The sequence below is a fragment of the Trichogramma pretiosum genome, unplaced genomic scaffold (genome assembly GCF_000599845.2).
Source record: "Trichogramma pretiosum strain Unisexual culture from Peru unplaced genomic scaffold, Tpre_2.0 scaffold70, whole genome shotgun sequence".
NCBI classification, from domain to species: Eukaryota; Metazoa; Arthropoda; class Insecta; order Hymenoptera; family Trichogrammatidae; genus Trichogramma; species Trichogramma pretiosum.
This window is the reverse complement of record NW_019641132.1, coordinates 452,118-476,491: the sequence shown is the minus strand read 5'-3', so window position 1 is coordinate 476,491 and position 24,374 is coordinate 452,118. Positions and strand designations below refer to the sequence as shown.

At 32.4% G+C, this 24,374-nt stretch overlaps 5 protein-coding genes and 1 long non-coding RNA gene across 7 annotated transcripts; 1 reads left to right on the top strand and 5 right to left on the bottom strand.

Moving 5' to 3' along the window:
• Window positions 1–949: 949 nt before the first annotated feature.
• On the bottom strand, window positions 950–2,736 carry LOC106658373 (prolyl 3-hydroxylase 2-like). Its single transcript, XM_014380283.1, has one exon. The coding sequence runs from the start codon at window positions 2,696–2,698 to the stop codon at window positions 1,454–1,456; it is 1,245 nt and encodes a 414-aa protein (XP_014235769.1). The 5' UTR covers window positions 2,699–2,736; the 3' UTR covers window positions 950–1,453.
• A 2,131-nt stretch (window positions 2,737–4,867) lies between these two features.
• Window positions 4,868–5,869, bottom strand: LOC111693466. Its single transcript, XR_002763418.1, has 3 exons — window positions 5,781–5,869; window positions 5,015–5,270; window positions 4,868–4,953 (listed from the first exon to the last, which is right to left on the bottom strand). It is a non-coding gene; the product is annotated as an uncharacterized LOC111693466 (long non-coding RNA).
• A 745-nt stretch (window positions 5,870–6,614) lies between these two features.
• Window positions 6,615–8,967, bottom strand: LOC106658377. Its single transcript, XM_014380289.2, has 5 exons — window positions 8,780–8,967; window positions 8,196–8,455; window positions 7,474–8,134; window positions 7,132–7,413; window positions 6,615–7,058 (listed from the first exon to the last, which is right to left on the bottom strand). The coding sequence occupies exons 2-5, from the start codon at window positions 8,441–8,443 to the stop codon at window positions 6,852–6,854; spliced, it is 1,398 nt and encodes a 465-aa protein (XP_014235775.1). The 5' UTR covers window positions 8,444–8,455; window positions 8,780–8,967; the 3' UTR covers window positions 6,615–6,851.
• A 922-nt stretch (window positions 8,968–9,889) lies between these two features.
• On the bottom strand, window positions 9,890–12,611 carry LOC106658301. The gene is made up of 5 exons (XM_014380196.2): window positions 12,311–12,611; window positions 11,592–11,850; window positions 10,510–11,164; window positions 10,169–10,447; window positions 9,890–10,096 (listed from the first exon to the last, which is right to left on the bottom strand). Exons 2-5 carry the CDS (start codon window positions 11,837–11,839, stop codon window positions 9,890–9,892), a joined length of 1,389 nt encoding a protein of 462 aa, XP_014235682.1. The 5' UTR covers window positions 11,840–11,850; window positions 12,311–12,611.
• A 1,190-nt stretch (window positions 12,612–13,801) lies between these two features.
• Window positions 13,802–16,063, bottom strand: LOC106658376 (phosphomevalonate kinase). 2 transcript variants are annotated; one of them, XM_023458075.1, is made up of 5 exons: window positions 15,973–16,063; window positions 14,948–15,554; window positions 14,322–14,527; window positions 14,105–14,254; window positions 13,802–14,046 (listed from the first exon to the last, which is right to left on the bottom strand). In XM_023458075.1, the coding sequence occupies exons 2-5, from the start codon at window positions 15,082–15,084 to the stop codon at window positions 13,925–13,927; spliced, it is 615 nt and encodes a 204-aa protein (XP_023313843.1). In that variant the 5' UTR covers window positions 15,085–15,554; window positions 15,973–16,063; the 3' UTR covers window positions 13,802–13,924. The 2 variants fall into 2 exon arrangements, with proteins under 2 accessions (XP_023313843.1, XP_014235774.1); XM_014380288.2 differs by lacking the exon at window positions 15,973–16,063 and having other exon boundaries at window positions 14,948–15,723.
• Window positions 16,064–16,172: 109 nt separating this feature from the next.
• On the top strand, window positions 16,173–22,967 carry LOC106658455 (biorientation of chromosomes in cell division protein 1-like 1). The gene is made up of 3 exons (XM_014380448.2): window positions 16,173–16,434; window positions 17,227–21,056; window positions 21,142–22,967. Exons 1-3 carry the CDS (start codon window positions 16,303–16,305, stop codon window positions 21,242–21,244), a joined length of 4,065 nt encoding a protein of 1,354 aa, XP_014235934.1. The 5' UTR covers window positions 16,173–16,302; the 3' UTR covers window positions 21,245–22,967.
• The last annotated feature ends 1,407 nt before the right edge of the window (window positions 22,968–24,374 follow it).

Here is a 24,374-nt window from a genome sequence, read left to right as displayed (position 1 = left end):
AAATTTCCAAATAAACGTTTGCGCATTCAAGCCTTAGCTACGATGCAATGCCATTTCTAGTTAAAATTGCTATTTGTAACTGGAAGGTGTGTAAAAAAATTAAAGAGCTCATACAGGTGCTTTGATATTAGTTTTCAATATAATAACTTTTTAATTATGAAATATTTTTTCATTTATTGGCGTAAGCAACATTTTTGAACCAAAACAAAATTCAAAATACAAATTATTCTTATTTGAATAAATGTATACCCTATTGCTATTCAGTTGGTAAAGCACCAATGAAAATTGATTTGAATAATTATGAATGAAAAACCATTCGAAAGTTACAAAATATTGTATAAATTGTGATTAATTTTTCAACTTTCGAGGTTCTACATTTTTTTTTTCATTAATTTTATAAATAATATTTTTTCAATTTGTTCTATGATTTATTCGTAAATTCACAGATGTAAGGAAATGCAGTACTGATTACTTATTTTTAAAAAAGGTGGTGTATGAGTGTGTAAATATATACAAAATTATTTGTCATTCGTAACAAAATAACATTAGTTGGATAAATTCCCAATGTTTCAATGAAACGAAAGAAAAAAATAGACTGAAAAAAAATTCGTAACAAATGTGAGTGTGATTTCAAACTTGTTTTTGATATCTAGATGTATCCTATTTTTCCATGGCAAATCTCACTTTGAAATACATTATACATTTTAATTTTAATAATTTTTGATTTACTTGTGTAAATAATTCTTAACGCTAAGATACCTTGACGCAACATGCGAACAAATTTTTCGATTATAATTGTAAATCAATTCATGAATCAGTCTTTAGACTATAATACAATCATTTTTTGAAAATTTTAAATATTTAAATATCGATTTTAAATCGAAAACGATACAATTTTTGAAATCATAGAGTACCGAATGAAAATGATATCAATGAGCAATAATTACAAATTAAACCCATGGTAATTTTTCATTCAATTCATGTACTTTATAATTTTTAGATTGTTTAAATTGTATATAATTTCGCCCTTTGAATCACAAGTAATTGTCACATTATTCCGATCGTTTGATACTGTGGATGAATGTATTCAATATATAGTAAATAAGTTGATATGTATCACTAAAATGTAACGTAATGTCATAAGAAAATTCCATTTCAGATCTCTTACGAAAATTATAGTTTTATTCGAACTCTACAATTCCTAATGAATCCTGCAACAAATTCGCTTACGAAACTTTTAAACGATACAGCCTTTGTTTGCAAGAACAATTTTCTTATTTACCTTATTTACAGAAATTTGGAATGAATACATTTTTTCTAACATTTTCCGATTGACTTTAATCGAAGTACAAGCTGTGACCAAAACGTACTCGACGGTAAAAAAATACCAGCCTTCTGGTTTAAATTTTAGCCGAGATAAAAAAAAAATTAGCTAATTAGTGAAAATGAGCGCTCATTGATTCTGAGTCTTATCCAACTTTATAAGCCTCTCCTCTATCGGTGAAAATTTCTCCTCGACGAGCAGCAGCAGCCTCATCTCGTACTCCTGCCTCAAGAAATACTTTCGCAGCTCCTCCCTCGGCTCGAAGTGCTCCGGCCTGACGGTCGGCAAGGACTCGTAGTAGGCCTTGTTGGACAGCATAGTCTCGTCGGCTGGGAAGAAGAGCAGGAAGGTCGCGACGGCCTCGCAGGCGCTGCCGATCTCGTTGAGCTTGTAGTAGGCGAACTGCAGGTAATTGAAGAATTGCACGAGCAGTGCGTCGCGGTACTCGCCGTCGATGGTGTTGAGCAGTCGCGAGCATCGCCGCTTGCAGTTGAGATCGAAGACGAAGTGATTGGAGACGGAGGTGACGAAGTCGGGATTCCAGCTCTGCTCGAAGGAGCCCTCGCAGTAGTAGCGGCACTGCTCCTCGCCCTCGAGGTAGGAGGCCACCGCGGCCTCGAGCCTGACCACGGCCTCCTCGTAGTAGCCGGACTCGTAGGCCTTGACGCCGGCCACGTAATCGGCCACGAAGTCCTCGGCCAGCAGATTGCGAATGGTCGTGTTGTCGACCTCGGGCATCTGCATGTACCAGGCCAGAGCCGCTCGGCTGGGCTGGTGATCGGCGTGCCAGACGAGGTAGGAGTAGGCGGCGTTGGCCGCCTCTTGGAGCATGTCCAACTGGTAGTAGCAGACGTGCAGGTAGGCGAAGTACTCGCCGCCCACGAGCTTCCACTCGAACTTCTGGGGGACGCGCCGGAGGGCCTGCTTGTGTCCCGGCAGCTCGCGATAGTCCTGATGGCAGTTGAGCACGCACAGAGCCTCTTGGATCTTTCGCTCGTAAAAGTGCAGATCCTCGATGTTCTCCGGCCAGATGGGCTTGAAGCTCTGCTCGAGTTCGTTGCGACATTGGCGACGGCAGTCGATCAGCGTCGACTTGAGCTGGCGATATTTCGCGGCGAGCTCGTCGAAGCCCCGCACGCAGCCCTTCCAGTCCTCGTCCAGGTAGGCCTGGACGGCCGTCTCGTACGTCTCGACGATGGACTTGTTCCAGTCGACGCGTACGTTTTTACCCACCTCCGTGGCAGCGGAGCTGGCGTTTTTCAACGGACTTGCCGATTCGCGCGGTATCTCGTTGTCCTCCTCGGGTTCGATCACCGAACGGACGACCCCGCTGCAGAGGGCCAGCAGCAGGTACCATCTCAAAATCGAATGCATCGCATGTGCGAATTGACTACGGTGAACGCGCGAGTAGCTCCGAGCGCAAGTAGCTAGATCGACTGGCCGCTGGAGCCGAGAATTGACGCGCGAGCTTGTATATCATTGCGCGAGTCGGGCGACGAACCGCCTACGAGCGCTTTGCGGCTACGCAGTGCTTTCCCCGTCCGTACGCCTCTCAGCAGATGCAGACGATCGTTATGACGTACAGTACGAACTGTACATGAATCAGGGAAGTTACATCTTACCACATGACAATTTCTTTTACGGAAAATGATTGCAATTAATTTTTGAATTTTATTAGGACGAATCTTGCAATTTTTTACTGAATTACGACTCGAAGAATTATTAAGCAATTGTAAATTTTAACTCGAATTTGAAAATTCTCTACCATAATTTAAAATTTCCAAATGCATGGTTAATAGCTTACGAATATTTATCTATTTAATGAAAATGAGACCATTATTGAAACTTAAATGATCAATGTTAGGGATTATTAAAAAATGTGTATTTTTTTGAACGAAAAAAAATTGTTGCTGATACTCAGAGAGTACAATTAAGGAAGTCCTTTTATCAAGCAGTAATTAAAAAATAAGACAATCGGTACATGAATGATTAAATATTATTTATTACAATAGACGAGACATTTTTATTTTTTTAAATAGTACGACTTTGTTCGCTATGAGTATTATAGATGATCGAAGAAACAATTTACTAGTGCTTCTTTTAGTGCATTTAATAATATTTTTTTAAATAATTAAATAAAAAAATTTATTTTAATAAAACAGGAAAAGGAAGTATTACAATTTATTAGGAATAATTAAAACTATTAAACATATTTTAATTTTAAAACTTCAATTTCAGTAAGTAAGTTCAGTGAGTAAGTTCTTACAGTCAAAATATTATTAGTTGTAGAATTATATTCGAATAAAAAAGCAAGTTATAAAAAGTTATAAAAATAGATTGAATTTATATTACTGTTTATCAAATAACAAAGCATCAGAAAATTGTTGGTTCATGAATCTGAATGATTGCGATTCACTGATCTTTTTTTCATATTCAGTGCAATAATTTTCCAATTTCTTCAAAGTATCTTCATTACTACTTTTATTCTCTGAAAGGATTTTTTTACGAATCAAATCATAAATATTATAATAATTTTTACCTGTGATACGCGACTGAAAATTCTGAAATATAATTGCGATTTACAAATAAGATGTAATCAAAAAGTTATATATACATACTTTTAATTTTTACCTCAAATTGTGCATCACAAGGATTCATCTTGATCGCCTTTAAAAAATAATCAGCAGCTGCCTTCAAATTTTTGCATTCCAATAAATGAGTAATTGCTATATGTAACAAGATATATATAGTAAGACTTTTGTTGTCTTGATATCTTTTCAACATACTTTCAAGGTATGCAATGGCATCATAATTATTTGATTTTAACGAAGTATTTCTAATAAGATTAAAATAATCTATATCAGCAGGGAAATTACCCGCTTCACCAATAGCTTTCAGATAATTTTTTTTAGCTTTCTGAAAAGAAGAGAATCTCAAAAGATGTTATTGATTGTTGACATTTTTAAATACTTACAGGATAATTTCTAGTTTTTTCATAATATCTTGCTAGATAATGATAGTAAGTTTTAGTCCTTTTTTCTGCAGGATATGTGTTTTTAACGTAATCCAAACAATTTTTGGCCTTAACAAAATCTTTGTTTTTTATGAAAAATAGGGCAAGAATGAATCTGAATTTCTTCCATTTAGGCTCTTTCAAGTAGATTTCATTGTAAATTTCCGAACATTTTCCCCAATTTCCACTCTCCATGTACATTCTAGCAACAGACATGCCATAATCAATGGATTGAGATAGTTCGTAACATTTTAGATACTCATTTTTTTCTTCTTCTGAAACACATAGACTGCGGTGTTCATAACGTCTTTTTTTTCTAAGGTACTCAGCAGTTATATAGTGCCATAATACACAATTAGGAGCATATGAAGAAGCTAATTTTGATAGTTCTATAGAAATATCTGGATGTGTATCATTAAGCAGTTTTGTCGCTATAGCTTGACATCCAAATACAGTAGCTTTATCAATATCAGATTTGAAATCATTCGCATCTTTTATTTTTCTTTCTATTTCTTTTGCTTTTTCTTCCTTCCCAATCATTGAATAAATATGAAAAGCTGTTGCATCTTTTATGTGTATTAGTACATCGATGGAATAAACTTTTTGCTCCGAAACCCTGTAACAACAATAAACAGTTAGTTTTTTTCGAGAAATCAGAAATTTATTTTATACAGCACCTTTCATAAATATTATCCCAAATAGCATTGATTTTCGCAATTAATTCTTCAGCAGCAATACTATTTCCTATCATAAATTGAATGTATGCAAATGTATTCATCATAATAAAACATGAGATAGGCCAATTTTCATAATCGCGCACGATTTTTTCTTCACAAAATTTTTTAATATTTCTTTGGTCCAATTTCCATGTAAATGGACTTTCTATCTTAAGCCCTTTAGGTAATAATTTATGGATATCCATTATTCTTTGCACTGAAAAGAAAGGCGCTTGATAAAAAAAGTACAAATACATAACACAATTGCAGTGTTTAAATCAATATTTTCAAATTTCAAATTATTTAACTAGTATTTTATGTTGAAGCAATCATTATATATTATTCACATTTTAAGTTCAGAAACACAAAATAATATGATATAACTTAATATGTCACCCTAAAAAATTTTACTGAATTTTAAATTGGGCTTCAGGGCAAAACTATGCAATAAAGTATACTGTATTTGAATAAGATTAACATCGGCTCTTTTCATTTAATAAATAAATAAGTACTCAACTTATTACGATCTTAAGAAAAATCAACTGCACATCTCATATTACGCACAAGTATTCTAAATTTCAATCGTATGAAGAATTAAGGTTTGGATAAGGTAATGTAATCTCGCCATTGTTACTTTTGTTCAATTTCATTTGCATACGATGAGCTTATAAAAAAACGTTCTAATGAGAAATATGATTATAGAATACAGATCACCAAGCTCTCTTACCTAGTTTTTAATGAAAAAGCTGAACTCACTAGATTTTTAATGAAAAAGTCTTGTTGAGAAGCGAAGCCCCAGTCACGATAGAAATGATCGGGAATCCCACTATTAGGCTGTTAGATAATTTCACAGTTAAACTCATCCTTAGTCCTGAGTCACCGATCCCATTATCGAGCTTGCAGGATGAATCGACGGATGGTAACACCAGCGTAGCTTTAACTCTCGACAAGAAATTTTTTTGTATTACTCAATAAAACCACTCTGATCAAATTCGACAACACAACTATTCCCAATCATTCCATCGCGAAGACTCGAAAGCTCTCAAAAAACAACAATCAAACAAAAATTTATAATATGATACAACGTAAAAAATGTTTCATGTCTTTCTTCCTTGTTATCCTGGAAGGCTAACTTTTACACCTCTACAATTTCAATGAGACAATCTGATTTCGTCAAAGTTTGTTACAAAGGGAATAAAAATTATTTAATGGTTTTCGGTAATATGTTTATAATCGTTTTAAAATGATAAATTTATCAATGTTCGATTCAAGTGAGCCACGAGACGATACTGTAGCGGGAAAAAATTGCATTGTAAATCGGTTTATGAATTCAAGTGGCGTTTTTTAGTGTCGTTTCCAAAATAGTTATACAACAAGGGTATTTCATACTTGATCACTAACATCCACTATGAAAAGTTGAAAAGCGATGACAGGGTGCATTTTAAACTGTAATATAACAATCGTTAAATTTTCGTTTCCATTTTAGACTCAATTCAGCAACAGTATCTCAAATAACAAATCAAAGTGATGAGAGTATTTAAACGGAATTTATTGATAATAATAGTCAATCTCAACTATCTAACTACAGCATTATTCCGTTAGTTATCAACAAGCGTCATATACTCTTACATACAATTGAAAATCGTACAAAAATATTCTTCTAATCATGAAGTAGAATATAATAAATGCTCACATTGACAAGTGTTACAATAATATCAATTTATACTCTTTGTCTCAATTAAATCAAAGTTTATATTGATAGGCAGAGATTTATTGTTCCCTGAATGCATTTCGAATTTTATTTATTGAGAGATAAAGTTTCAGCAACACTTAAGCTTAGTAAATCTGAAACATTATTTTCTTTGCGATTTTTGTATTTAATACAATGATTTTTCAATTCTTGAAGAGTATTTCCGTAATTATCTTCATTTCCTGTCAGGATTTTTGAACTGATCAATTCAAAAATATTATACCTATCTACATCTCTAAAACGCGTCTGAAAATTCTGAAATAAAAAGTTATTTTTCAAATCAGAAAATCACTTAAATCAGAGATTTAAACATGTTTTTTATTCTTACCTCTAATTGAGGATCATGTGGATTTGTCTGGATAGCTTTTAAAAAATAATCAGCTGCAAGCTTTAAATTTTTGTTTTTAAACAAATAAGTGATAGCTAAGGTCAACATTATGTGTACAGTGAGACTTTTGTTATCTTTATATCTGTTTAACATACTTTTGAGGTGCTTGATAACTTCATAATCATACTTTGAATTTGAAGTATTTCTAATAAGAATAAGGTAATCCATATCTGCAGGAAAATTATTTGTACCAATAGCTTTCAAATAATTTTCTTTGGCTTTCTGAAAAAAAAAGAGAATCTCAAAAGATGTTATTGATTGTTGACATTTTTAAATACTTACAGGATAATTTCTAGTTTTTTCATAATATCTTGCCAGATAATGATAGTAAGTTTTATTTGACTTTTTTGGAGGTAATATTTTTTCAATGTAGTCCAAACAATCTTTAGCCTTCACAAAATCTTTTGAACTTAAAAAAAATAAGACAAGAGATAATCTTGTTCTCAAGCTTGTAGGCTCTTTAAGGTAAAGACTATTGTACATGTCTGAACATTTTTCCCAATTATTACTCTCCCGGTACAATCTTGCAACACACATGTAGAAATGATCAGATTCTGATAACTCATAACATTTTAAATACTCATTTGTCTCTTCTTCTGAGATATTTGCACTAAAATTATGAAAGCGTCTCTGCATTCGAAGACACTCAGCAATTACATAGTGCCACAACGCACAGTTGGGAACATATGAAGAAGCTAGTTTGGCTAGTTTTAGAGAAATATCTGGAATTTGTTTTTTCTCGTCAAGTAGTTTTGTCGCTAAAGCTTGACATCCAACTATAGTTCCTTTTTCAATATCAGATTTGAAATTATTTGCATCTTTTATTTTCATTTCCATTTCTTTTGCTTTTTCTTTTTTTCCTATCATTGAATATATGTGATATGCTGTTGCATCTTTTATGTGCATCAGTACATCAATTGAATAAACTTTTTGCTCTGAAACACTGTAACAACAATAAACAGTTAATTTTTGAGGCAAACCAAAAATATATTTTATGTAGCAACCTTTCATAAATTCTTTCCCAAAGATCATTAATTTGTTCAATTAATTCTTCAGCAGCAACAATCCTCCCTTGCATATATCTAATGTATGCAAAAGTCACCATTTGAATATAACATGATATCGGTGCTTCTGTATAATCGGCTAAGGTCTTATCTTCCTCACAAAAATCACAAACTTTTTGTAAGTCCAATTGCCAGGTAAATGGACATTCCATTGTAAGGTTTGTAGATGGTAATTCATGGATATCCATTGCAACTTAGTTCTGAAAGTAAAGAAGAAAATTATATCATGCAAAGAACCTTGCTACATGTTTCTCAATTTTTCAAATAATTTTTATTTTATCTTCACTTATATGATGAACATTTTTTGTTGAATTCACTATTATTTTTGTTTGAATTCAAAAAGGACGAATTAATGTTGTTACATTATGATGAAAAATAATATGATACTTTTACTAAAAGCATATGCATAAAATTCGTATTATTACATCGAGTAAGTACGATTTTCTGTATAAATTTTATCAGATATTGTTTTTGTTTGTTTTTATTTTACATAGTACTTTATTACTAATTATTATTAAACTCACCGAATATTTAGCGATACAAAAAAGTGTCTCTTTGAAAATGAATTGAAGCACAGCGAGTTATGTTGTGAAATGAAATCGCACTAGTAGGCGGGATTCGACTGTGAAAGATGTCCAATCCTAGCATAATCCACTACTTTCTTGTATAACAAAGGAATGTTATGTGTAGTCAAGAGTTTGTTCTTCAATCACTTTTGGTGGTTCTAATGTGATTGAAAAAGCAAGTAATCAAATGCGAACATTACTCATGTTGGCAGCACTGACATGTAAAAATGGTAGAGTTTATTTGCCGAAGTAATTCTTGCACTCCTAACACTAGCGATGTTGTGTTACGATTCAAATTCAAGGGCGGTTTTATGCTGTTGTTTCATTGTAGCTGTTAGTCGACTCGTAACTTTTCATTTAACAATAAACAATTAAAAATAACTTCTCTAAATGTTAATTTATACTCGTGCCGCCCGCGCACCCGATGTAAAGATATATTGTGGACTAAATTCTCATAAAAATCGTAAATTTCTTGTTCTAACTTAACACTCTGTCGAGTTCTCCAGCACATTGATGGCCATTTTTTAATTAAAAGTATGATTCTGATGAAAGGCCTTTCAACAACAGTGATTGAAAAAAAAAACAGTTTATATGCATAATCAAACAATATTTATTGTTAAAGACCATTTCCGATGTTACATTACATTAAAAGTATAGTATTGAATTAATACTCAAAACTTTGATACAATTTAAAATTGTAATTGATACAAACACTTTTATATTAGTACACTTTAAAATCAATTTCTAAAACATGATTTTTTAATCAATATGCTCTCTAAAAACTACACTTAGTTACAAAAACAACTTTTAATAAGCATCAATAAAATTATAACTGGACAACGCCATATAAAAATGTAATTTTTTAATTTGTGTGTCTTGGTTATATTTTCAGTCATTCGGGTCTCTTTTCATTTTGAAAGTCAATAATTGCATAGGAAATAGGTTCTTGTTGTTGAGCACATAAACATCTCGCTGTTTCAAATTCAAATTGACCATTAAAATTGCAAGTATAGCATAACCAATCATGCTTTTGGTTTTAAATTTTTCCTGCGTGAATTTCTAATGTTACTATTCTTTAAGGGAAAGTGCTTTAGCAAATTTCTCGTCCAGTGAATCTACGACATTGTTCTTTTCTACTCTCTTTTTATATTCAATGCAATAATTTTTCAATTCTTTGAGAGTATTCCCGTAATTATTTTCATTTCCTGTCAGAATGTTTCTACTAATCAATTGAAAAATGTTATAATTTCTTTTATGATAAAATGAACGGTAATCCTGAAATAAAAAATATTTTTATAAGTTAAGAAAATCAATTCAACCAGTAACTTAAAATACTTTTGATTTTACCGTTAATTGCGGATCGCAAGGATTTATTTTTATAGCCTTTAAAAAATAATCGGCTGCTAGCTTCAAATTTTTGTTTTCAATTAAATAAATGATGCCTAAATGAACCAATATATTCAAAGAACGACTTTTGTTGTCTTCATATCTTTTTAGCATATCTTGAAGGTATTTAATACCGTTATAATTATTCTTTGAACTACATCTAATAAGATTAAAATGATCCATATCAGCAGGAAAATTGCCTGTATCTCCAATAGCTTTTAAATAGTTTTCTTTTGCTTTCTGGAAAAAGAGTTATCTCAATAAATTGTTATTATCGATCGGTTCAATTTCGAAAAACTTACTGCGAAATCTTTAGTTTTTTCATAATATTTTCCCAAATAATGATAGTAAGTTTTTGATGTTTTTTCTGGAGGCAATAACTTTTCAACATAATCTAAACAATTTTTGGCCTTGAAAAAATCCTTTTTATTCATGAAATACAAGGCCAGAATTAATCTCACTTTCATGTTTGTTGGCTCTTTACTGTAGATTTCATTGTATATATCTGAACATTTTTTCCAATTTTTACTTTCCTTATACATTCTTGCAACACACAATCTGTATTGATCAGTTTGTGATAACTCATAGCATTTCAAAAATTCATTTTCTTCTTCTTCAGAAACAATTAAACAATTCTCTTGACAACGTCTTTTTCTTCGTAGACACTTGGCAGTTACATAGTGCCACAATGCACAGTTGGGAACATATGAAATAGCCTGTTTAGCTAATTTCAAAGATATATCTATACTTTTTTCTTTAAACAGACTTAAAGCTATAGCCTGAGATCCAACTATAGTTCCTTTTTCAATATCAGATTTGAAATCATTTGCATTTTTTATTTTCATTTCCATTTCTTCTGATTGGTCTTTTTTTCCAGCAATTAAATATATGCAATAAGCTGTTGCATCTTTTATATGCATTAGTACGTTGACTGAGCAATCTTTTTGCTCTGAAACTCTGTAAAAACAGTAGATGTTTAGTTGGTTTTAAATTAATCATTTTAAGGGTTCATAGTCCCATATAAATCGAAAATATTCTTATTCAATTTTTGGAAAGGTTTTTTTCCCTTTCATTGCATTTTTCAAAACTCTGAAAAGTTGATTTTTCACTGAGATACAGCACTTTTCGTGAATCTTTTTTGTATACTTTTCCTGATAAATTTTTTCTTCTTCTGCGTTTTGCGGTGAGTCGTGTTTTTGATCATCTATCGTAACGTTCAAAACGTACAAAATTAAGTTACAACACCCTACCAGGTAAGGTAATCTTCTTCCGAATATCAAAGGTCACAAACGCAACTTCGAATGGAAAGAGAAAAAAAAGCCCTTTCTAAAAATTGAATAGAAAAAATTTTCGATTTAAAGGTGCCTATGAGCCCTTCAGTTACCTTTCATAAATGTCGTTCCAAACATTATTAATTTCTCTAATAAATTCTTCAGCTGCATCAATTTTTCCTTGCATAGATCTAATATATGCAAATGTGTTCATCTCAAGAAAATGTGTTACTGGGCATTCTTCATAGTCAGCTAACACTGCTTCTTCTTCATGAAAACTACTAACTTGTTTTAAATCCAACTCCCAAGTAAAAGGACTTTCTATCTTAAGCCCTTCAGGTAATAATTTATGGATATCCATTGTTCTTTATTCTGGAAGAGAAAAGTGTTTAACACAAGGAGTATTAAAATTCGATTATTACAGTTTTCAAATAAAAATTTACATCGCGATGTAACAATTATTTTTATTCAAAGTTGAAAAGCAAAAATATAAAATAAGTATGATGAAATAGGGTTATCTTCGATTGAGATTGACCTTTGACTCGATCGTATTATATAAATAAATATTCAATTTATTATGGTCTAAAGCATAATCCTATTCGTATATCATAATAGGTACACTGTCTAAACTGTGCACGCCTACATACATGCACTATTATTTTATTAACATTATCTATATGCATATGCAATTTTGACATATGTAATATATTAAGTTTAGTCAGTGCAAACCAATTCTAAAAATGTGTGTGAATTTCAATTCGGATGCTGTATATGTCGTCATCGTAGCTTTATTTGATTTTAAATACAGAGTGTAAAATTTATCAAAACTTACCAATAAGAGGATTCAATCAATGAGTTTAATTAATAAAATCTCAACGAGAAATTAATTATAAGAAGCAGCCAGTTGTGATAGTATAAGCGTCAATTTCTCTATGAGAGTCGCTTCAATACGATCCACGTATATCCGAATATCACAAAGAAATTTGTTGACTAAAGAATGAACGTACTTTAATTATTTCCAACAGCTCACCGAATCGCCGGTTTAAAAATAGTGTAGTGTATAATGTAAATAAATCATATCGATAGTGCCGAACTGCCTCGATCTATAAACCAAAGTATATCGCACGCTAGCGCCACAAATCACACAATCCGATTTAAAGAGCGTTGTCATCCTTCTCGATTAGCGCGCTTGTCGGCTTATTTTGGTTTACTGCTGAGAAATGTTTATACACATCACAGATCGCAGAAACTGTGACCCTCGACAATTTTGAGAATAAAATTTTTAGATAAACCGGCGAGTTAATAGCAATTCATCTTTTAGTTTTTTATAGAGCTCCAAAATTTTAATATTAAAATAAAGTTTCTTTTGTCCAATTCTTCACGCAGACATTTGAATAATTAGTTTCAACTTTGAACCAGATTAGACGCATCAATATTTTTATCAAAATTGAAAAGTAAAAGTACAATTGAAATAATCGAACAATTACTAAATAAATTTATTGAAAAAGAAAAATAATTTTTTGCAAGAAACTATTTATGTCCATACTCTAATGCGGATATCTTTTTCGTCATATTATTATAAAATTTAATATAAAGATTCATATAGTTTAGATATTTCTAATAATGTCGTTGGCTTTATTGTATGGTCTAGATATCAAATAACAGCTAACTTATAGACTGTGTGCTTCGTCTTCCTATAAGGCATGTACATTTTTCTCGTACAATAAACCATCATACTTTTAGCAATAAAAGTAAAATATCGTTCGGCTGTGACGTCTGAGATGTCCTAATTCTTATCCTATAGGTTCGCTGAAACATTCTAGTCGTCTTCATAAAATATGAAAAATTCCGTTTTTCGTAATATAAATTACATTTTTGACTTTTCGCAAGGAGCATCGTAACATATAAGTATTACGAAACATTTAAAAATATAATTTAAAAACGCGACGTATACTCATTTAAAATTAAAATTTTTAAGCGTAACCATTTCTTCATTCATGCCAATGAAATCGGTAATTTTAATAGCGTAATCATTTTGTACCTTTGTAATGTAAAATGAATCTGTTCAGAATTGGAGTTATTCAAACCACTCACTACACCTCAAAAACTTACATTTACAATTTGTGAACTTCGAACTTAATACTGCAGCTGGTAATTACATGCAACTATACTACTATGAAAAAATAAATTAATGAATGATTATATAATAATATAAAACGATTTTTTATTGATAAACAATTTTTTCGAAAATTATTCTTTGTTATTAACATTTAAAAATACTCTAAAATATTTAATAAAAACCTAAGTTTCAAAAGGCATCCCCCATCTGTATGGGGAACATTTTTTAATGAATCGAAAACCTAACTAAAATACTACATACGACATCATTTTATATGTACAATGTATGTAAAATTATTTATATATTTACAAACTCCAATTGCAACGATCATTTTAAAATATCTTCAATTTTTTTTATAATATATTCAATATTCAGATTATCGTTCTTAACTTCTAAATCCCAATCCAAAACGTCGTCAAGGTCGCATTCGGTTTCCGCATCATCGATTCCTGAGATTGAAATTTTAATCAGTAAGTGCACATTTTTTAAGTAATCATGAGTACCTACCACGTGTAAAAACATATCCGCGTTGGGCTCTGGTTTCGTCGCTGCAGGATACTCGGATTGTCCTGCAAGCGCTGTGGCAGTACTCTCGGAACCACTTTAAATCTGATTTTCTTCTTGCATCACTTACGATCCAGATCGATTTGTTGCTAGCTAAAAACATCATATCATCTCATTGAAAATAATTCACCTCTCCAGTGCGTAAAATTTGAAATTTTACCATTATACATTTGTATAGCAGCACGGCAAAAGTATCCGTAATCTTTATTTCTCATATGTTCACCCCATTTGGCCATCTCCAATCGATAAATTTCTTTGTACTTTCCATCACCAAATAACTGATCAGCATCGAGATTCTTTACTTTTGCCCAATGTGTTTTTATCGGTCCAGAAAGTTTTATAATGACGCTTTTGTCGTCGCCGAGTCTGTTGTAAACATAATGTTAATTAAAGAATTGCCAGATAAGCTAATTTCAATTGAAAGATAAAAAAAATAAAAAACTTTTTTTATCGACTGTAAATGTTGCATCGGAACACTGCGCGCAATTCTGGAATTTCAAATATGCAGACTTCGTGCTGCTCCGTTTCACTTTTTTTTCCCGTTATTCCGGATGTAGAATTTACACTGACTCCTTTCTACATATGTTAAATTCATGCACTTGTATTATATATTAGTTTTTCAAAGTCTACTAGGCGATTCAGGGTATTTTTAAATCCTTGCTTTCAATATATCTCAAACGTCAATTTTTCCCGCTTTTCAATTCAGAGAAATTTTTGAAATTGCACATATTTGTTAAGCGAATATAAAGTTTTTCATGCTCATAAAAAATCGCTAAATTTAAATACCTTTTGAACAATTCATCGGTGATAAAGTCTTTTCCGGATTTTCTTTTGCCACTGAAAATGAGTATTCTATCGGGCTTTTTCGACAAATCACATTCCTCGCCAGCCGCAGCAGACTCGGGCTCGACCGTGCTCGCCATCTTAGCAACACTGACTGTCTGCCACTTATGCTTTACAATTTCATTGTACTGCTTAATTCATTGCCGAAAACGTCACGGACGCGCACGGCCGTATATGCTGATTATTACTGATGCTGTAAAGAACGTGTATATATGCGTATTCATCCATGCGTGCTCACGACAGACAGTCATTTGCACTTTCATTTTCTTTTTCACGTGTGTTCGTGAAATTGACGTTTGATCAATCTGGATCTACCGACACTTTGTCATGATAATTATTTCAACGAAAATACGGCTCTTTTTACAGTGTCTATACGGTAGACAAAAACTCCTACGACTTGTTATTATAAAATAATTATTTCTGACATATATAAGTCAAAGTTTGAATTATTTTTTTTTCAGCTTCGCGTTAATACTCTTTTTAATTGTCCTACAGTTTCCAGGTTGTGTTTTTTGGCATGTTTCTGGCTCCTGAAAATTTTCAGGTCCATCTAAAATAATAAATAATGTTCAATCAAAGGGTCATTTAAAATAAAATTTTTAATATTTCATTAATTTTAAATACAAAAAGGCATAGGTGACAAATTCAAATTGTAAAGACAAACTAATGACCGTACAGTTAAAAAATGCATAGAACTTATTTTCATTACGGTTACTATGATTTTTGATACAGTTGAAACGTTTAGCATAATGCGGAATACTATAAAAATGCACGAATCAGTAGACGCGAACAATAAACATAATACCCTAGGTATAATTTTTTTCATGAAGATAAGATAATGTACGTATTAAAGTTCAAGTTTTAATTGTGACATTGTGCTCAAATTTTATTTTCTCGATTATACTCAAGTCCAAGAAAAACAAGTGTAGAAATTTTAATAATTTTGAATCAAAGAGTCAATTACTAACTTGGCTTTTTTGGAGCTTTATTCTTTACTGTCACGACATTTCACGATATTATTTACTTGATTCCAGGCAAAGTCTTTGAAGCGAGAAAAGTACCGTCACTTCTGTCTGCAATGACGTACTCTATACAGCGCTACCTTAGCTAAATGCGCTCAGCTCGACCTCATGGCCATTCAGTGTTCATCAGTAACACTGAACGGATGATGGCGCGCGCATCTGCTACACACGCTACATAAGTGCATTATTTATACCATATATCGTATCTGTAAAAGAGGCAACGCTATTTTGGACTCGAAAGCTGACTAAACGTCAAAAGACACTCGGGAAAAAATCATGGAAATGGATATAAATAATTCAATGATCCCTGGCGATCAACGCTTAATTGACCATATAGTTGGTGAAGTCAAATCTCAAGGCATTTTTGACCAGTTTAGAAAGGAATGTTTGGCCGACGTCGATACCAAGGTGATTATCATGAACCATTAAATTATCTAATCTAATTTCAAACTTTTAATTCAAGTTTTCTCCTGCATTTCATCGTTCTATTAATTTTTCAAGTTTTATTTCAAATCATAATTTGACTGATTGAAATTTGTGAAATCAATCATGATCTATCTAGTTGCATGAATTTATTTACTTCTTTGTCATAGCGATAGCTTTTTTTTTCCTGGCTCATTAGCTGTTAGTGTTTCATCTGATACTAGACATTCATCTCTTTTTTTTTTGAGGATTTATGCTTGTTAATAAAAAACACATGGTCTTTCAAGGTAAAAGATGCAGTCATTATAAATTAAAGAATTAAGAAAATATTAGTGGTTTCTTGTGAAAAAAGGAAGCTAATTTACTATGCAATATCCTTAAAATAGCTATATGTAGGTTGTAAATTTGTTTTAATAAGTTATAAAGATTATGAGAGTATACTTAAAAAATTAAAAAGCTTGAAATCCAACAAATGAATTTATATCAGTAGTGGATTCTATTTTTTTTTTTAAATAAATTGTTTTTCAATATTCATCATTCGAGTTTGTTTCAAAGAGAAATGTTTGGGATTGCTATATAACACAATTATAATTATTATTCTATTGTTTGAGTTTTTACCTAACCAGTAAAACTTGAAACAAATAATAAATGATTTCAATTTTTGTTCATTTTAATATAGATTCCTAAGACATAACCCTTACTTAAAAATAGATGAATATAAATATTCATTTGTTTTATTGAATATATCCATGTATTAAAAACAACCTTATTTTGCAGCCTGCATACCAAAATTTGAGGACAAGAGTAGAGAGCTCAGTTACTTCATTTTTGAGCAAGCAAACTTGGAGGGCTGATTTAAATAAAAATCAGTTGAGGGAAACATTAAGAAAACATATACGTGATGCGCCATACCTAGATGTAGGTATTGAGAGAATAGTTGATCAAGTAGTTAATCCAAAGATATATTCAAACTTCATGCCTCATATTGAAGATGTCGTTTATAAATACATGGGAATTGAAAGACCCAAACCTCAAAAAAATGGATCTTGCGACTTGACAGACTTGTTACCAAAAGATTTAGATCCAATTTCAGAATCAGACTCTGAAAAGGAGAGTGAAAAAAATCTTGTGATGGATATTAAAAAAGAAGATGATGATGATATGGAAATAAAAGAAACCATCACAGAAGAAATGGAAAAACCATCGTCCAATGTATCTGAAGAAAAACCAATTCTTTCCTCGTCGATAGTACCTGAAGTAAAGGAAGAAACTATTACTCTTGAAAATCAAGAAAGCATGGAAGTTGAAGAGAGCGTGTCAGAAAAAGTTGAGTTAAATACCTCGATAAAATCTGATGATGCTAATAAAACTGAAGAAGATGAAGAAGAAAGTCCAATGTTTGAACCAATTGAAGCTATACATGCAGCAGAATCTAATATGTCAAATGATTCTCCAATGTCTGGAATTTCTGAGTTAACGAGTCCAACTTCACGAAGTCCAGACTATTTGGTTAATACTGCTCGTGATAATTTTGATGGTAGTAATCAAGATTCTCAATTTAGTAAAGTTTCTTCAAATTCACATTTATCTATTGTGACTGATATTGGCTCTTCCAATCAAGCTTCCAACTCCCTGTCAGAATCAAAAGATGATATAAAAAGTTCCAAAGATAATTTTAAGGCCGTAAGAGAGAATGACTCTACTAAAGATTCATTTGAGTTTGAAGTTGCAAAGAAAAATATGAGTAGTAATTTATCAAAAGAAAATTCTCAAGATGCTACTGATTTCAAAAACAGTAAAGATAAGTATGATTCTAGAACAAAAAGCTCAAAAGACAAATATGGAAGTCATAGTAGTAGAGACAAGGATAAAGATTCTAAAAAACAGTATAGCAGTAAATATAGTAAACATTCTAGGAGTAAAAGTAGAGATCAGAACGAATCGGAGAAAAGTGAATCTCAAGACAGTGTCAAATATAAAGATAGTAAAACAAAAGATTCAGAATCGTCAAAAGATGTTAAGGATTTGAAAGATCTGTACAAGGAAAAAATACGAGAACTACGTGAGAAAAAAGAATTAACAGAAAAAGAAAAATTTGGAAGAAGCAGTAAGGACTCTAAGGAAACCAAGGATAAAAAAGAAAATTCAAATAAAGATGATAGTAAAAAATCTTCATCTAAAAGTTCAAGTGATCGCAGACATTCAAGTCAATCAGATTCTCGAGATAAGTATAGTAACACCAAATATGAAGAAAAAAAAAGTGTTACCAGTAAAAATGATTCTAAATCAAGTAGCAGCAGGAGAGATTCAAAATATGAAAGTAGAAGTAGTGATAGATCGAGAGATAAAAAACGCACCACAGAGAAAAAATCTAAGGATGATCACGCCAGTCACAAAAGAAATTCTCATGAGCATCGCTCAATAGACAGAGAAGGATCTAATGATTTTCACAGTAAAAATTCTGATAAAAGTTCACATGAATCAAACCTCTCAAAAGTTGGACAAACTTCCAAAGGAAGCAGTAGAAGTAGCCATTTAAGCGGAGAAAGCTCTAACAATGTGATTGATTTACCTGCAAAATTTAAAAACTCTCATCAGGAACATCAACTTAAGCGAGTGGATCCTGGTTCCTCAGAAATATCATTACCTTTGAAGAAAAGACCACTTCCTAATTCAGACTCTACTCCATGCACATCAGCTCCTAAAAAACCAAAAATAGACGATACAAAAGTCGTGAAAAAGAAAAATGATATTTTCAAAAGTGACATGGATGTTGAATGCGTTCCAGATGATGAACGAGTACAAATTGTTGAATATGAAGATGAAGACTATGATGGTCCTTACCCTGAACCAAATCCTATTTTATCAATTGAAGAGACAAAGAAAATAATTCTTGATACTGAACAATTTACTCAATCAGCCCAAACAAAATTATCAGAAATGGAACAATCCATAAGAGATTCTTTAAGGGAAATGATGGCTGACCATGTTACAAGTAAAAGTCCGATTAATGAATCAACAGAAGACAGCATAAGTAATTCTACACTTGTTGATGATCCTAAAATTGTTACTGATTCAGAATCTCTTCTAGAAACCCTTACTGATGATTCAGTAATTCCATCTGAAAGTCTTCTTGATACTACTCAATCTTCTGGAAATTTATTATTAACTGAGAATATTGAAGAAAATATTGAACATATTCAAATGGATGTAGATGAAGCAGAAAGAAGCATAAAAGAAGATAAAAAGAAGTTGGAGGCAAGTTTCTCAAATAATGAAACAGATATTAAAAATGATGAAAATATCAGTGAGGCTTTTGATGTTGGTGAAAACTTAGTTGACACCAACACTGAAGAAAATAAAAATGATAATTCGCAAGAATATAAACATTGCAATAACCTATCAGAAGTAAAAAGTATTGAGGCGCCTCAAGAACTTGAAGTAATAAAAGATAATGTTCTTTTACTAAATCACGAAGAATCATCCAATATCACAACAGATACTGACAAAATTGAAGAAACAGAAGTACAGGATAGTAAAAGTTCATCTGAAAACTCCAAAGTTGAGGTCAATGACAGTATAGAAAAAATTGATGAATCTGTAGATAGTAATGATGTGTTCAATGAAAAAGACTCTGAAAGCATGGATAGTACAGGTGATAATATCGATGAAGGGAAATTAATCATAGATGAAGATTCTGAAAAAGAAAATGATCAAGAAATTAAAGAACAAGAATTAAGAAACTCCGAATCAAGAGATCAATTTCTAATTGACACTGGTGCTCAAAAATCACCTGCATCAGATTGTTCAAACAATGTGGCAGATGAAGTTACTGATATGAATAATGAGACTATTCAAAAAAATATTGTTTTTGTTCAAAAACCAATTGAAACAATAGATGAAAAAATAGACTTATCTGAAGATAATATTTTGATCCAATCCAGCAAAAGATTAGAATCAATTATCAAATATGAGTCTGAAGATAGCAATTCAGCAGTAAGTTCAATTGATACTGATTTAAACAAAAAAGATTCTGAATCAACTTCAATTGATACATCAAATAATGAAGATATGGATCAAGAAAGTATTAAACCCTCTTTGAAACGTAGAGCTGTTTCACCGATTGAGGAAGATTGCTATTATCTGGAGAATGATACCACACATTATCAAAATTTCTTGTGCTTTTTAAGAAATTTTGAAGCAAACCAGTGCTCAAGTCCAGATCCTCCGGTTGAACTCAGATCTTCTGAAGTTCTAGACAGTCAATCAGAAGCTATTTCTCCTGGAAGAGAATCAGACACTCCATCCCCTGCTTTTAAATTTTCTACAGATTCAACATCTGAAATATCTTCAAGTAATAGTACTTCTGCCGAAGCAGTATTAGAAAATCCTCTAGCAGAATCGGAAATTATGTGTAAAAAAAAGAAGAAAGCCGGCAGGGCTAAGAAAATACATAATTCTCCCAGTACTAGTGGTCAGCAACAAGTTCATCAACCAATGCAACCACAGCCTGGCACATCTAGCATGGAAGATTTCCTTATGCCTCTCAGTCCAGTCAGCGACGCTTCAGTTACCAGTGACCTTGGTCTCACTAGAGAAGAGAAAGGGTAATGATTTTTCCATACGATATCAAATAATTAATAAAACCACTTTAACAATGAACTAAATGGTATTTTACTACTAAAATAATAGGCGTAATCGCAGTAGGCAGCGCTACTCGAGCGACGACTTATACAAGCCCAGGCCTCTAATAACGTCATCTACGCGCAGACAGAGACGTTTCCAACCGGCATAGCCACGCGCCTTTCGGCGCTCCCGACTTCGGTACCGGGTCCAGCCGACATTGCCGACAACGGTATTGTCATCACCAGAATCGCCGAGCCAGCAACAACGCGAACCTCGCATTGTTCTAAGCGATTGTCTTCTAGACCCGGCGACTCGTGCTCGTCTCGCTCGCAAATGATGTATTTTGCTGGGCTTATTCAATAACGTTAATTTATATAGACTATAAAAAAATTATATTTTGCGACATATTATTTACTTAAGATGTCTTTAAACAAAACATCTGTGGATAAAAGCAGGTGTTGAATTAAAATAGTTGGTTCAAGGTGATGCATTTATAGTGCCAAAATCATATAGGTAATTCTCTAATAAGTTGAAAGATAAATGCACTTTTATAACGAAGCTCAATTTGCAGATTTTGATCAGAGCAAACTTTACTATTAAAAAAAGTATGTAGACGATGTTCTTTACATATGATTAAGAGGTAGAAAGCATGAGAATATATTTTATTACTTATTCAATTTTATAATAGAATGAGTATTGATGAACTGTTAAACATTTTATTCTCTGTACAGAAGATTTATGTGCTTTTAACTTTTATTGTGTGTATGTCTGATGGATATTCTGTTTAAGTTGAGAGATCATATAGATTAGTGAATGAATTAATCGTTCGTCTGATTGCTTTTTATTCTCGCACTTCATCTGTCACTCTGATAATCTTTGCTTGGACATTTTCTTCATAGTTTTTGTAATCAAGTAACTGAGCATTATTTGTTATTTTCGTTTGATATTTTAAGTTTTGTTGAAAGTGTTGAAAGTTGCTTTAATTGTTTTTAACAACATGTCCTTACAGTACAATTTAATAAGCGCAAAAATGTTGTCATTAGGTTTAGTGTACAATGTTCTTATCTATAAATTATTTTTATAAATCATATCTGCAAAAATTGCTAACATCACTTTGAAATTTAACTATGATAAATATTCTGGATGTAAATATGAGATAAATAAGTACAAAAATTCGCGAATTTGTGATAAATTGAACATGGTGATGTTCGTGCAAATTTAGAAAAAATCAAAAACACTTCAAATTGATTTGAAAAATAGTATTCTATATTTTTAAATATAGTTTTTGGAACGCTTTAATTAAGCAAATTGCAACCAGTCAGTCAATTTTATTTGGTTAAAAAAATTGTTAATGTTTAAAAATACTTTCACGTCAAAAGTAGAAAGTATTTTTGTATTCCATAAAAATAGTATGAATTTTGAATAAAACCAAAATTACTTAATTCGTAATAAGCACTGAATCGCAATAACATATCTCTCACAATTGACAAATTTTACTTGATTGCCAGCAAAATACTCTTTGCCTGCATACATGTGAACTCATTGTATTTACCAAGAGTAAAATTCATTTTTAATTGTAGTTGTACATAGAAAAAATACGTGCTTATGAAAAATCAATTACGCACGAGATACTCTATAAAGAAAACATGATAGGAAAATTTGTTACATATAGCAGTGCCTGCAGGAATGTATTCATCTTAGATAGTTAAATTTTCCGTAAAATAAATTTATTGTTAAAGATCTTTTTAATCGAATACACACATTTGTATAATTATTATATGTAATTTTACGAAACTGAGTCAGATTTTTTCGGTAATACTAATCTAAAATCGTAGCAATAATTTATTGTACCTATTAATTTAAGCGTTTAATAAAAAGTACTATAAAAATAATGTAAAATCGTTGGTATTTTATTGAGAAGGAAACATTGAATGCTACGTCATTTGGTCGTTACGAAGAACAACCTTGATACTTGAAACTCTCGTAGAACCAGTTGGCGTGTAAAGGATAATAATGCAGAGCGCGGCGCATCGGCGAGTATCGATCGCTAAAAAATCGACTTTCAGTTATTTAAGCGTTGGTGTTGCCACTGGCACCGACCGATTGCGTAACACCGACCAAATAGAGTTCAAAATCATAGAAAATGTATAGATGCATACGTCCGGTCGTGGGCATCCGGCTGAAATTGAGCATACGATTCGTACGAGCTAATAAAAAAACGAGCGCATTTTCCCAGCCGCGATTGGCTTTCACCTTCGATTTTTCATTCGATTTTCCTCATCGCGACGCGATCTCTGCATCAGCGTATACGTAAATAAACAAACGATGCGACTGCATAAACATGTGACGATATAAATCGAGCGCTATATCGGCACGTCGCTGGCTGTACACACATACGTGAGCAATTTCATAGAGAAAAAAAATGTCCTTATCTGCATCTCGCATCGCGTCTCCACTATCTCGCGAGATAGACAAATACGTGAGCCTCCATTAAGTGGGTGAGACGATATATATATTTTAAAACGTCGACGCGGGCAAGGCAAGCGATCGACGCTGTAAATTATCAATTATTGCGTAAACTGCGCGCTATGCCACGAGCTAAGCCCTTATACATTAATTTTGTGCCTTTTTTCGATGTCCAATTTTGAATTTTATATTTTAAAATGATCGATATAGAAAGTAAATTTTGATTGACACGAATAGAGTGAGAATTTAAACTTTCTAATCGAGCGGATTTCTGAACTTTCATGGCGTTGAAAATGTGACATTGCGGTTTTTTCTATGTGCCAAGCGGATTGCATCTCAAGCTAATATATCAAGAGTTGACTTACTTACACTCGTAATTATTTCAAATATGCATATTCAAGTAGGCACTGCAACGCTCGCGGTGCGATAATTTCTAGTGGCCGAATGTTTTTCGATCGATCGTTTTTTTTTTTTTTTTTGCAACGTTCCAGTACAAATCAGCTGGCGGAAAAAAGTAATTGCAATCGAGCCAAAATATCACGAGAAGTACCATAATTGCCAAGTGGACGAAGGCAAAAAAAAAACCAAGAGACTCATTCGCTTGGATTATGTAATTGTTCGCTATTAAGGTGAGCATGCGTATATGGCGCTCGTCGCGAAAAATCAGCGAGTAATTGTTTGTGTATTTTTTCGTCGGCGTTATCGCTCGGAGTTGCGCGGCTGGAGTAACGACGGCCGCAGACTCGGGGGGCCGAAGACGCCGCGACAGTGTACATTTAAGCAGCGATCCACGCGAGCTTACATACTCGATGACAATTGCGATGCAACCGCAT

Coding starts and splice junctions, on each gene's coding strand:
- LOC106658377 (XM_014380289.2), bottom strand. CDS start 8,443: ATGGATATCCATGAATTACCATCTACAAACCTTACAATGGAATGTCCA. Junction 8,135..8,195: donor TGGGAAAGAATTTATGAAAG/GTTGCTACATAA, acceptor TTGTTGTTACAG/TGTTTCAGAGCAAAAAGTTT. Junction 7,414..7,473: donor AAAAAACTAGAAATTATCCT/GTAAGTATTTAA, acceptor TTTTTTTTTCAG/AAAGCCAAAGAAAATTATTT.
- LOC106658376 (XM_023458075.1), bottom strand. CDS start 15,084: ATGGCGAGCACGGTCGAGCCCGAGTCTGCTGCGGCTGGCGAGGAATGT. Junction 14,528..14,947: donor ACCGATGAATTGTTCAAAAG/GTATTTAAATTT, acceptor TGTTTACAACAG/ACTCGGCGACGACAAAAGCG. Junction 14,047..14,104: donor CGGATATGTTTTTACACGTG/GTAGGTACTCAT, acceptor TTTCAATCTCAG/GAATCGATGATGCGGAAACC.
- LOC106658301 (XM_014380196.2), bottom strand. CDS start 11,839: ATGGATATCCATAAATTATTACCTGAAGGGCTTAAGATAGAAAGTCCT. Junction 11,165..11,591: donor TGGAACGACATTTATGAAAG/GTAACTGAAGGG, acceptor CTGTTTTTACAG/AGTTTCAGAGCAAAAAGATT. Junction 10,097..10,168: donor CTTGCGATCCGCAATTAACG/GTAAAATCAAAA, acceptor TTTTTATTTCAG/GATTACCGTTCATTTTATCA.
- LOC106658455 (XM_014380448.2), top strand. CDS start 16,303: ATGGAAATGGATATAAATAATTCAATGATCCCTGGCGATCAACGCTTA. Junction 16,435..17,226: donor TGGCCGACGTCGATACCAAG/GTGATTATCATG, acceptor CTTATTTTGCAG/CCTGCATACCAAAATTTGAG. Junction 21,057..21,141: donor CTCACTAGAGAAGAGAAAGG/GTAATGATTTTT, acceptor CTAAAATAATAG/GCGTAATCGCAGTAGGCAGC.
- LOC106658373 (XM_014380283.1), bottom strand. CDS start 2,698: ATGCATTCGATTTTGAGATGGTACCTGCTGCTGGCCCTCTGCAGCGGG.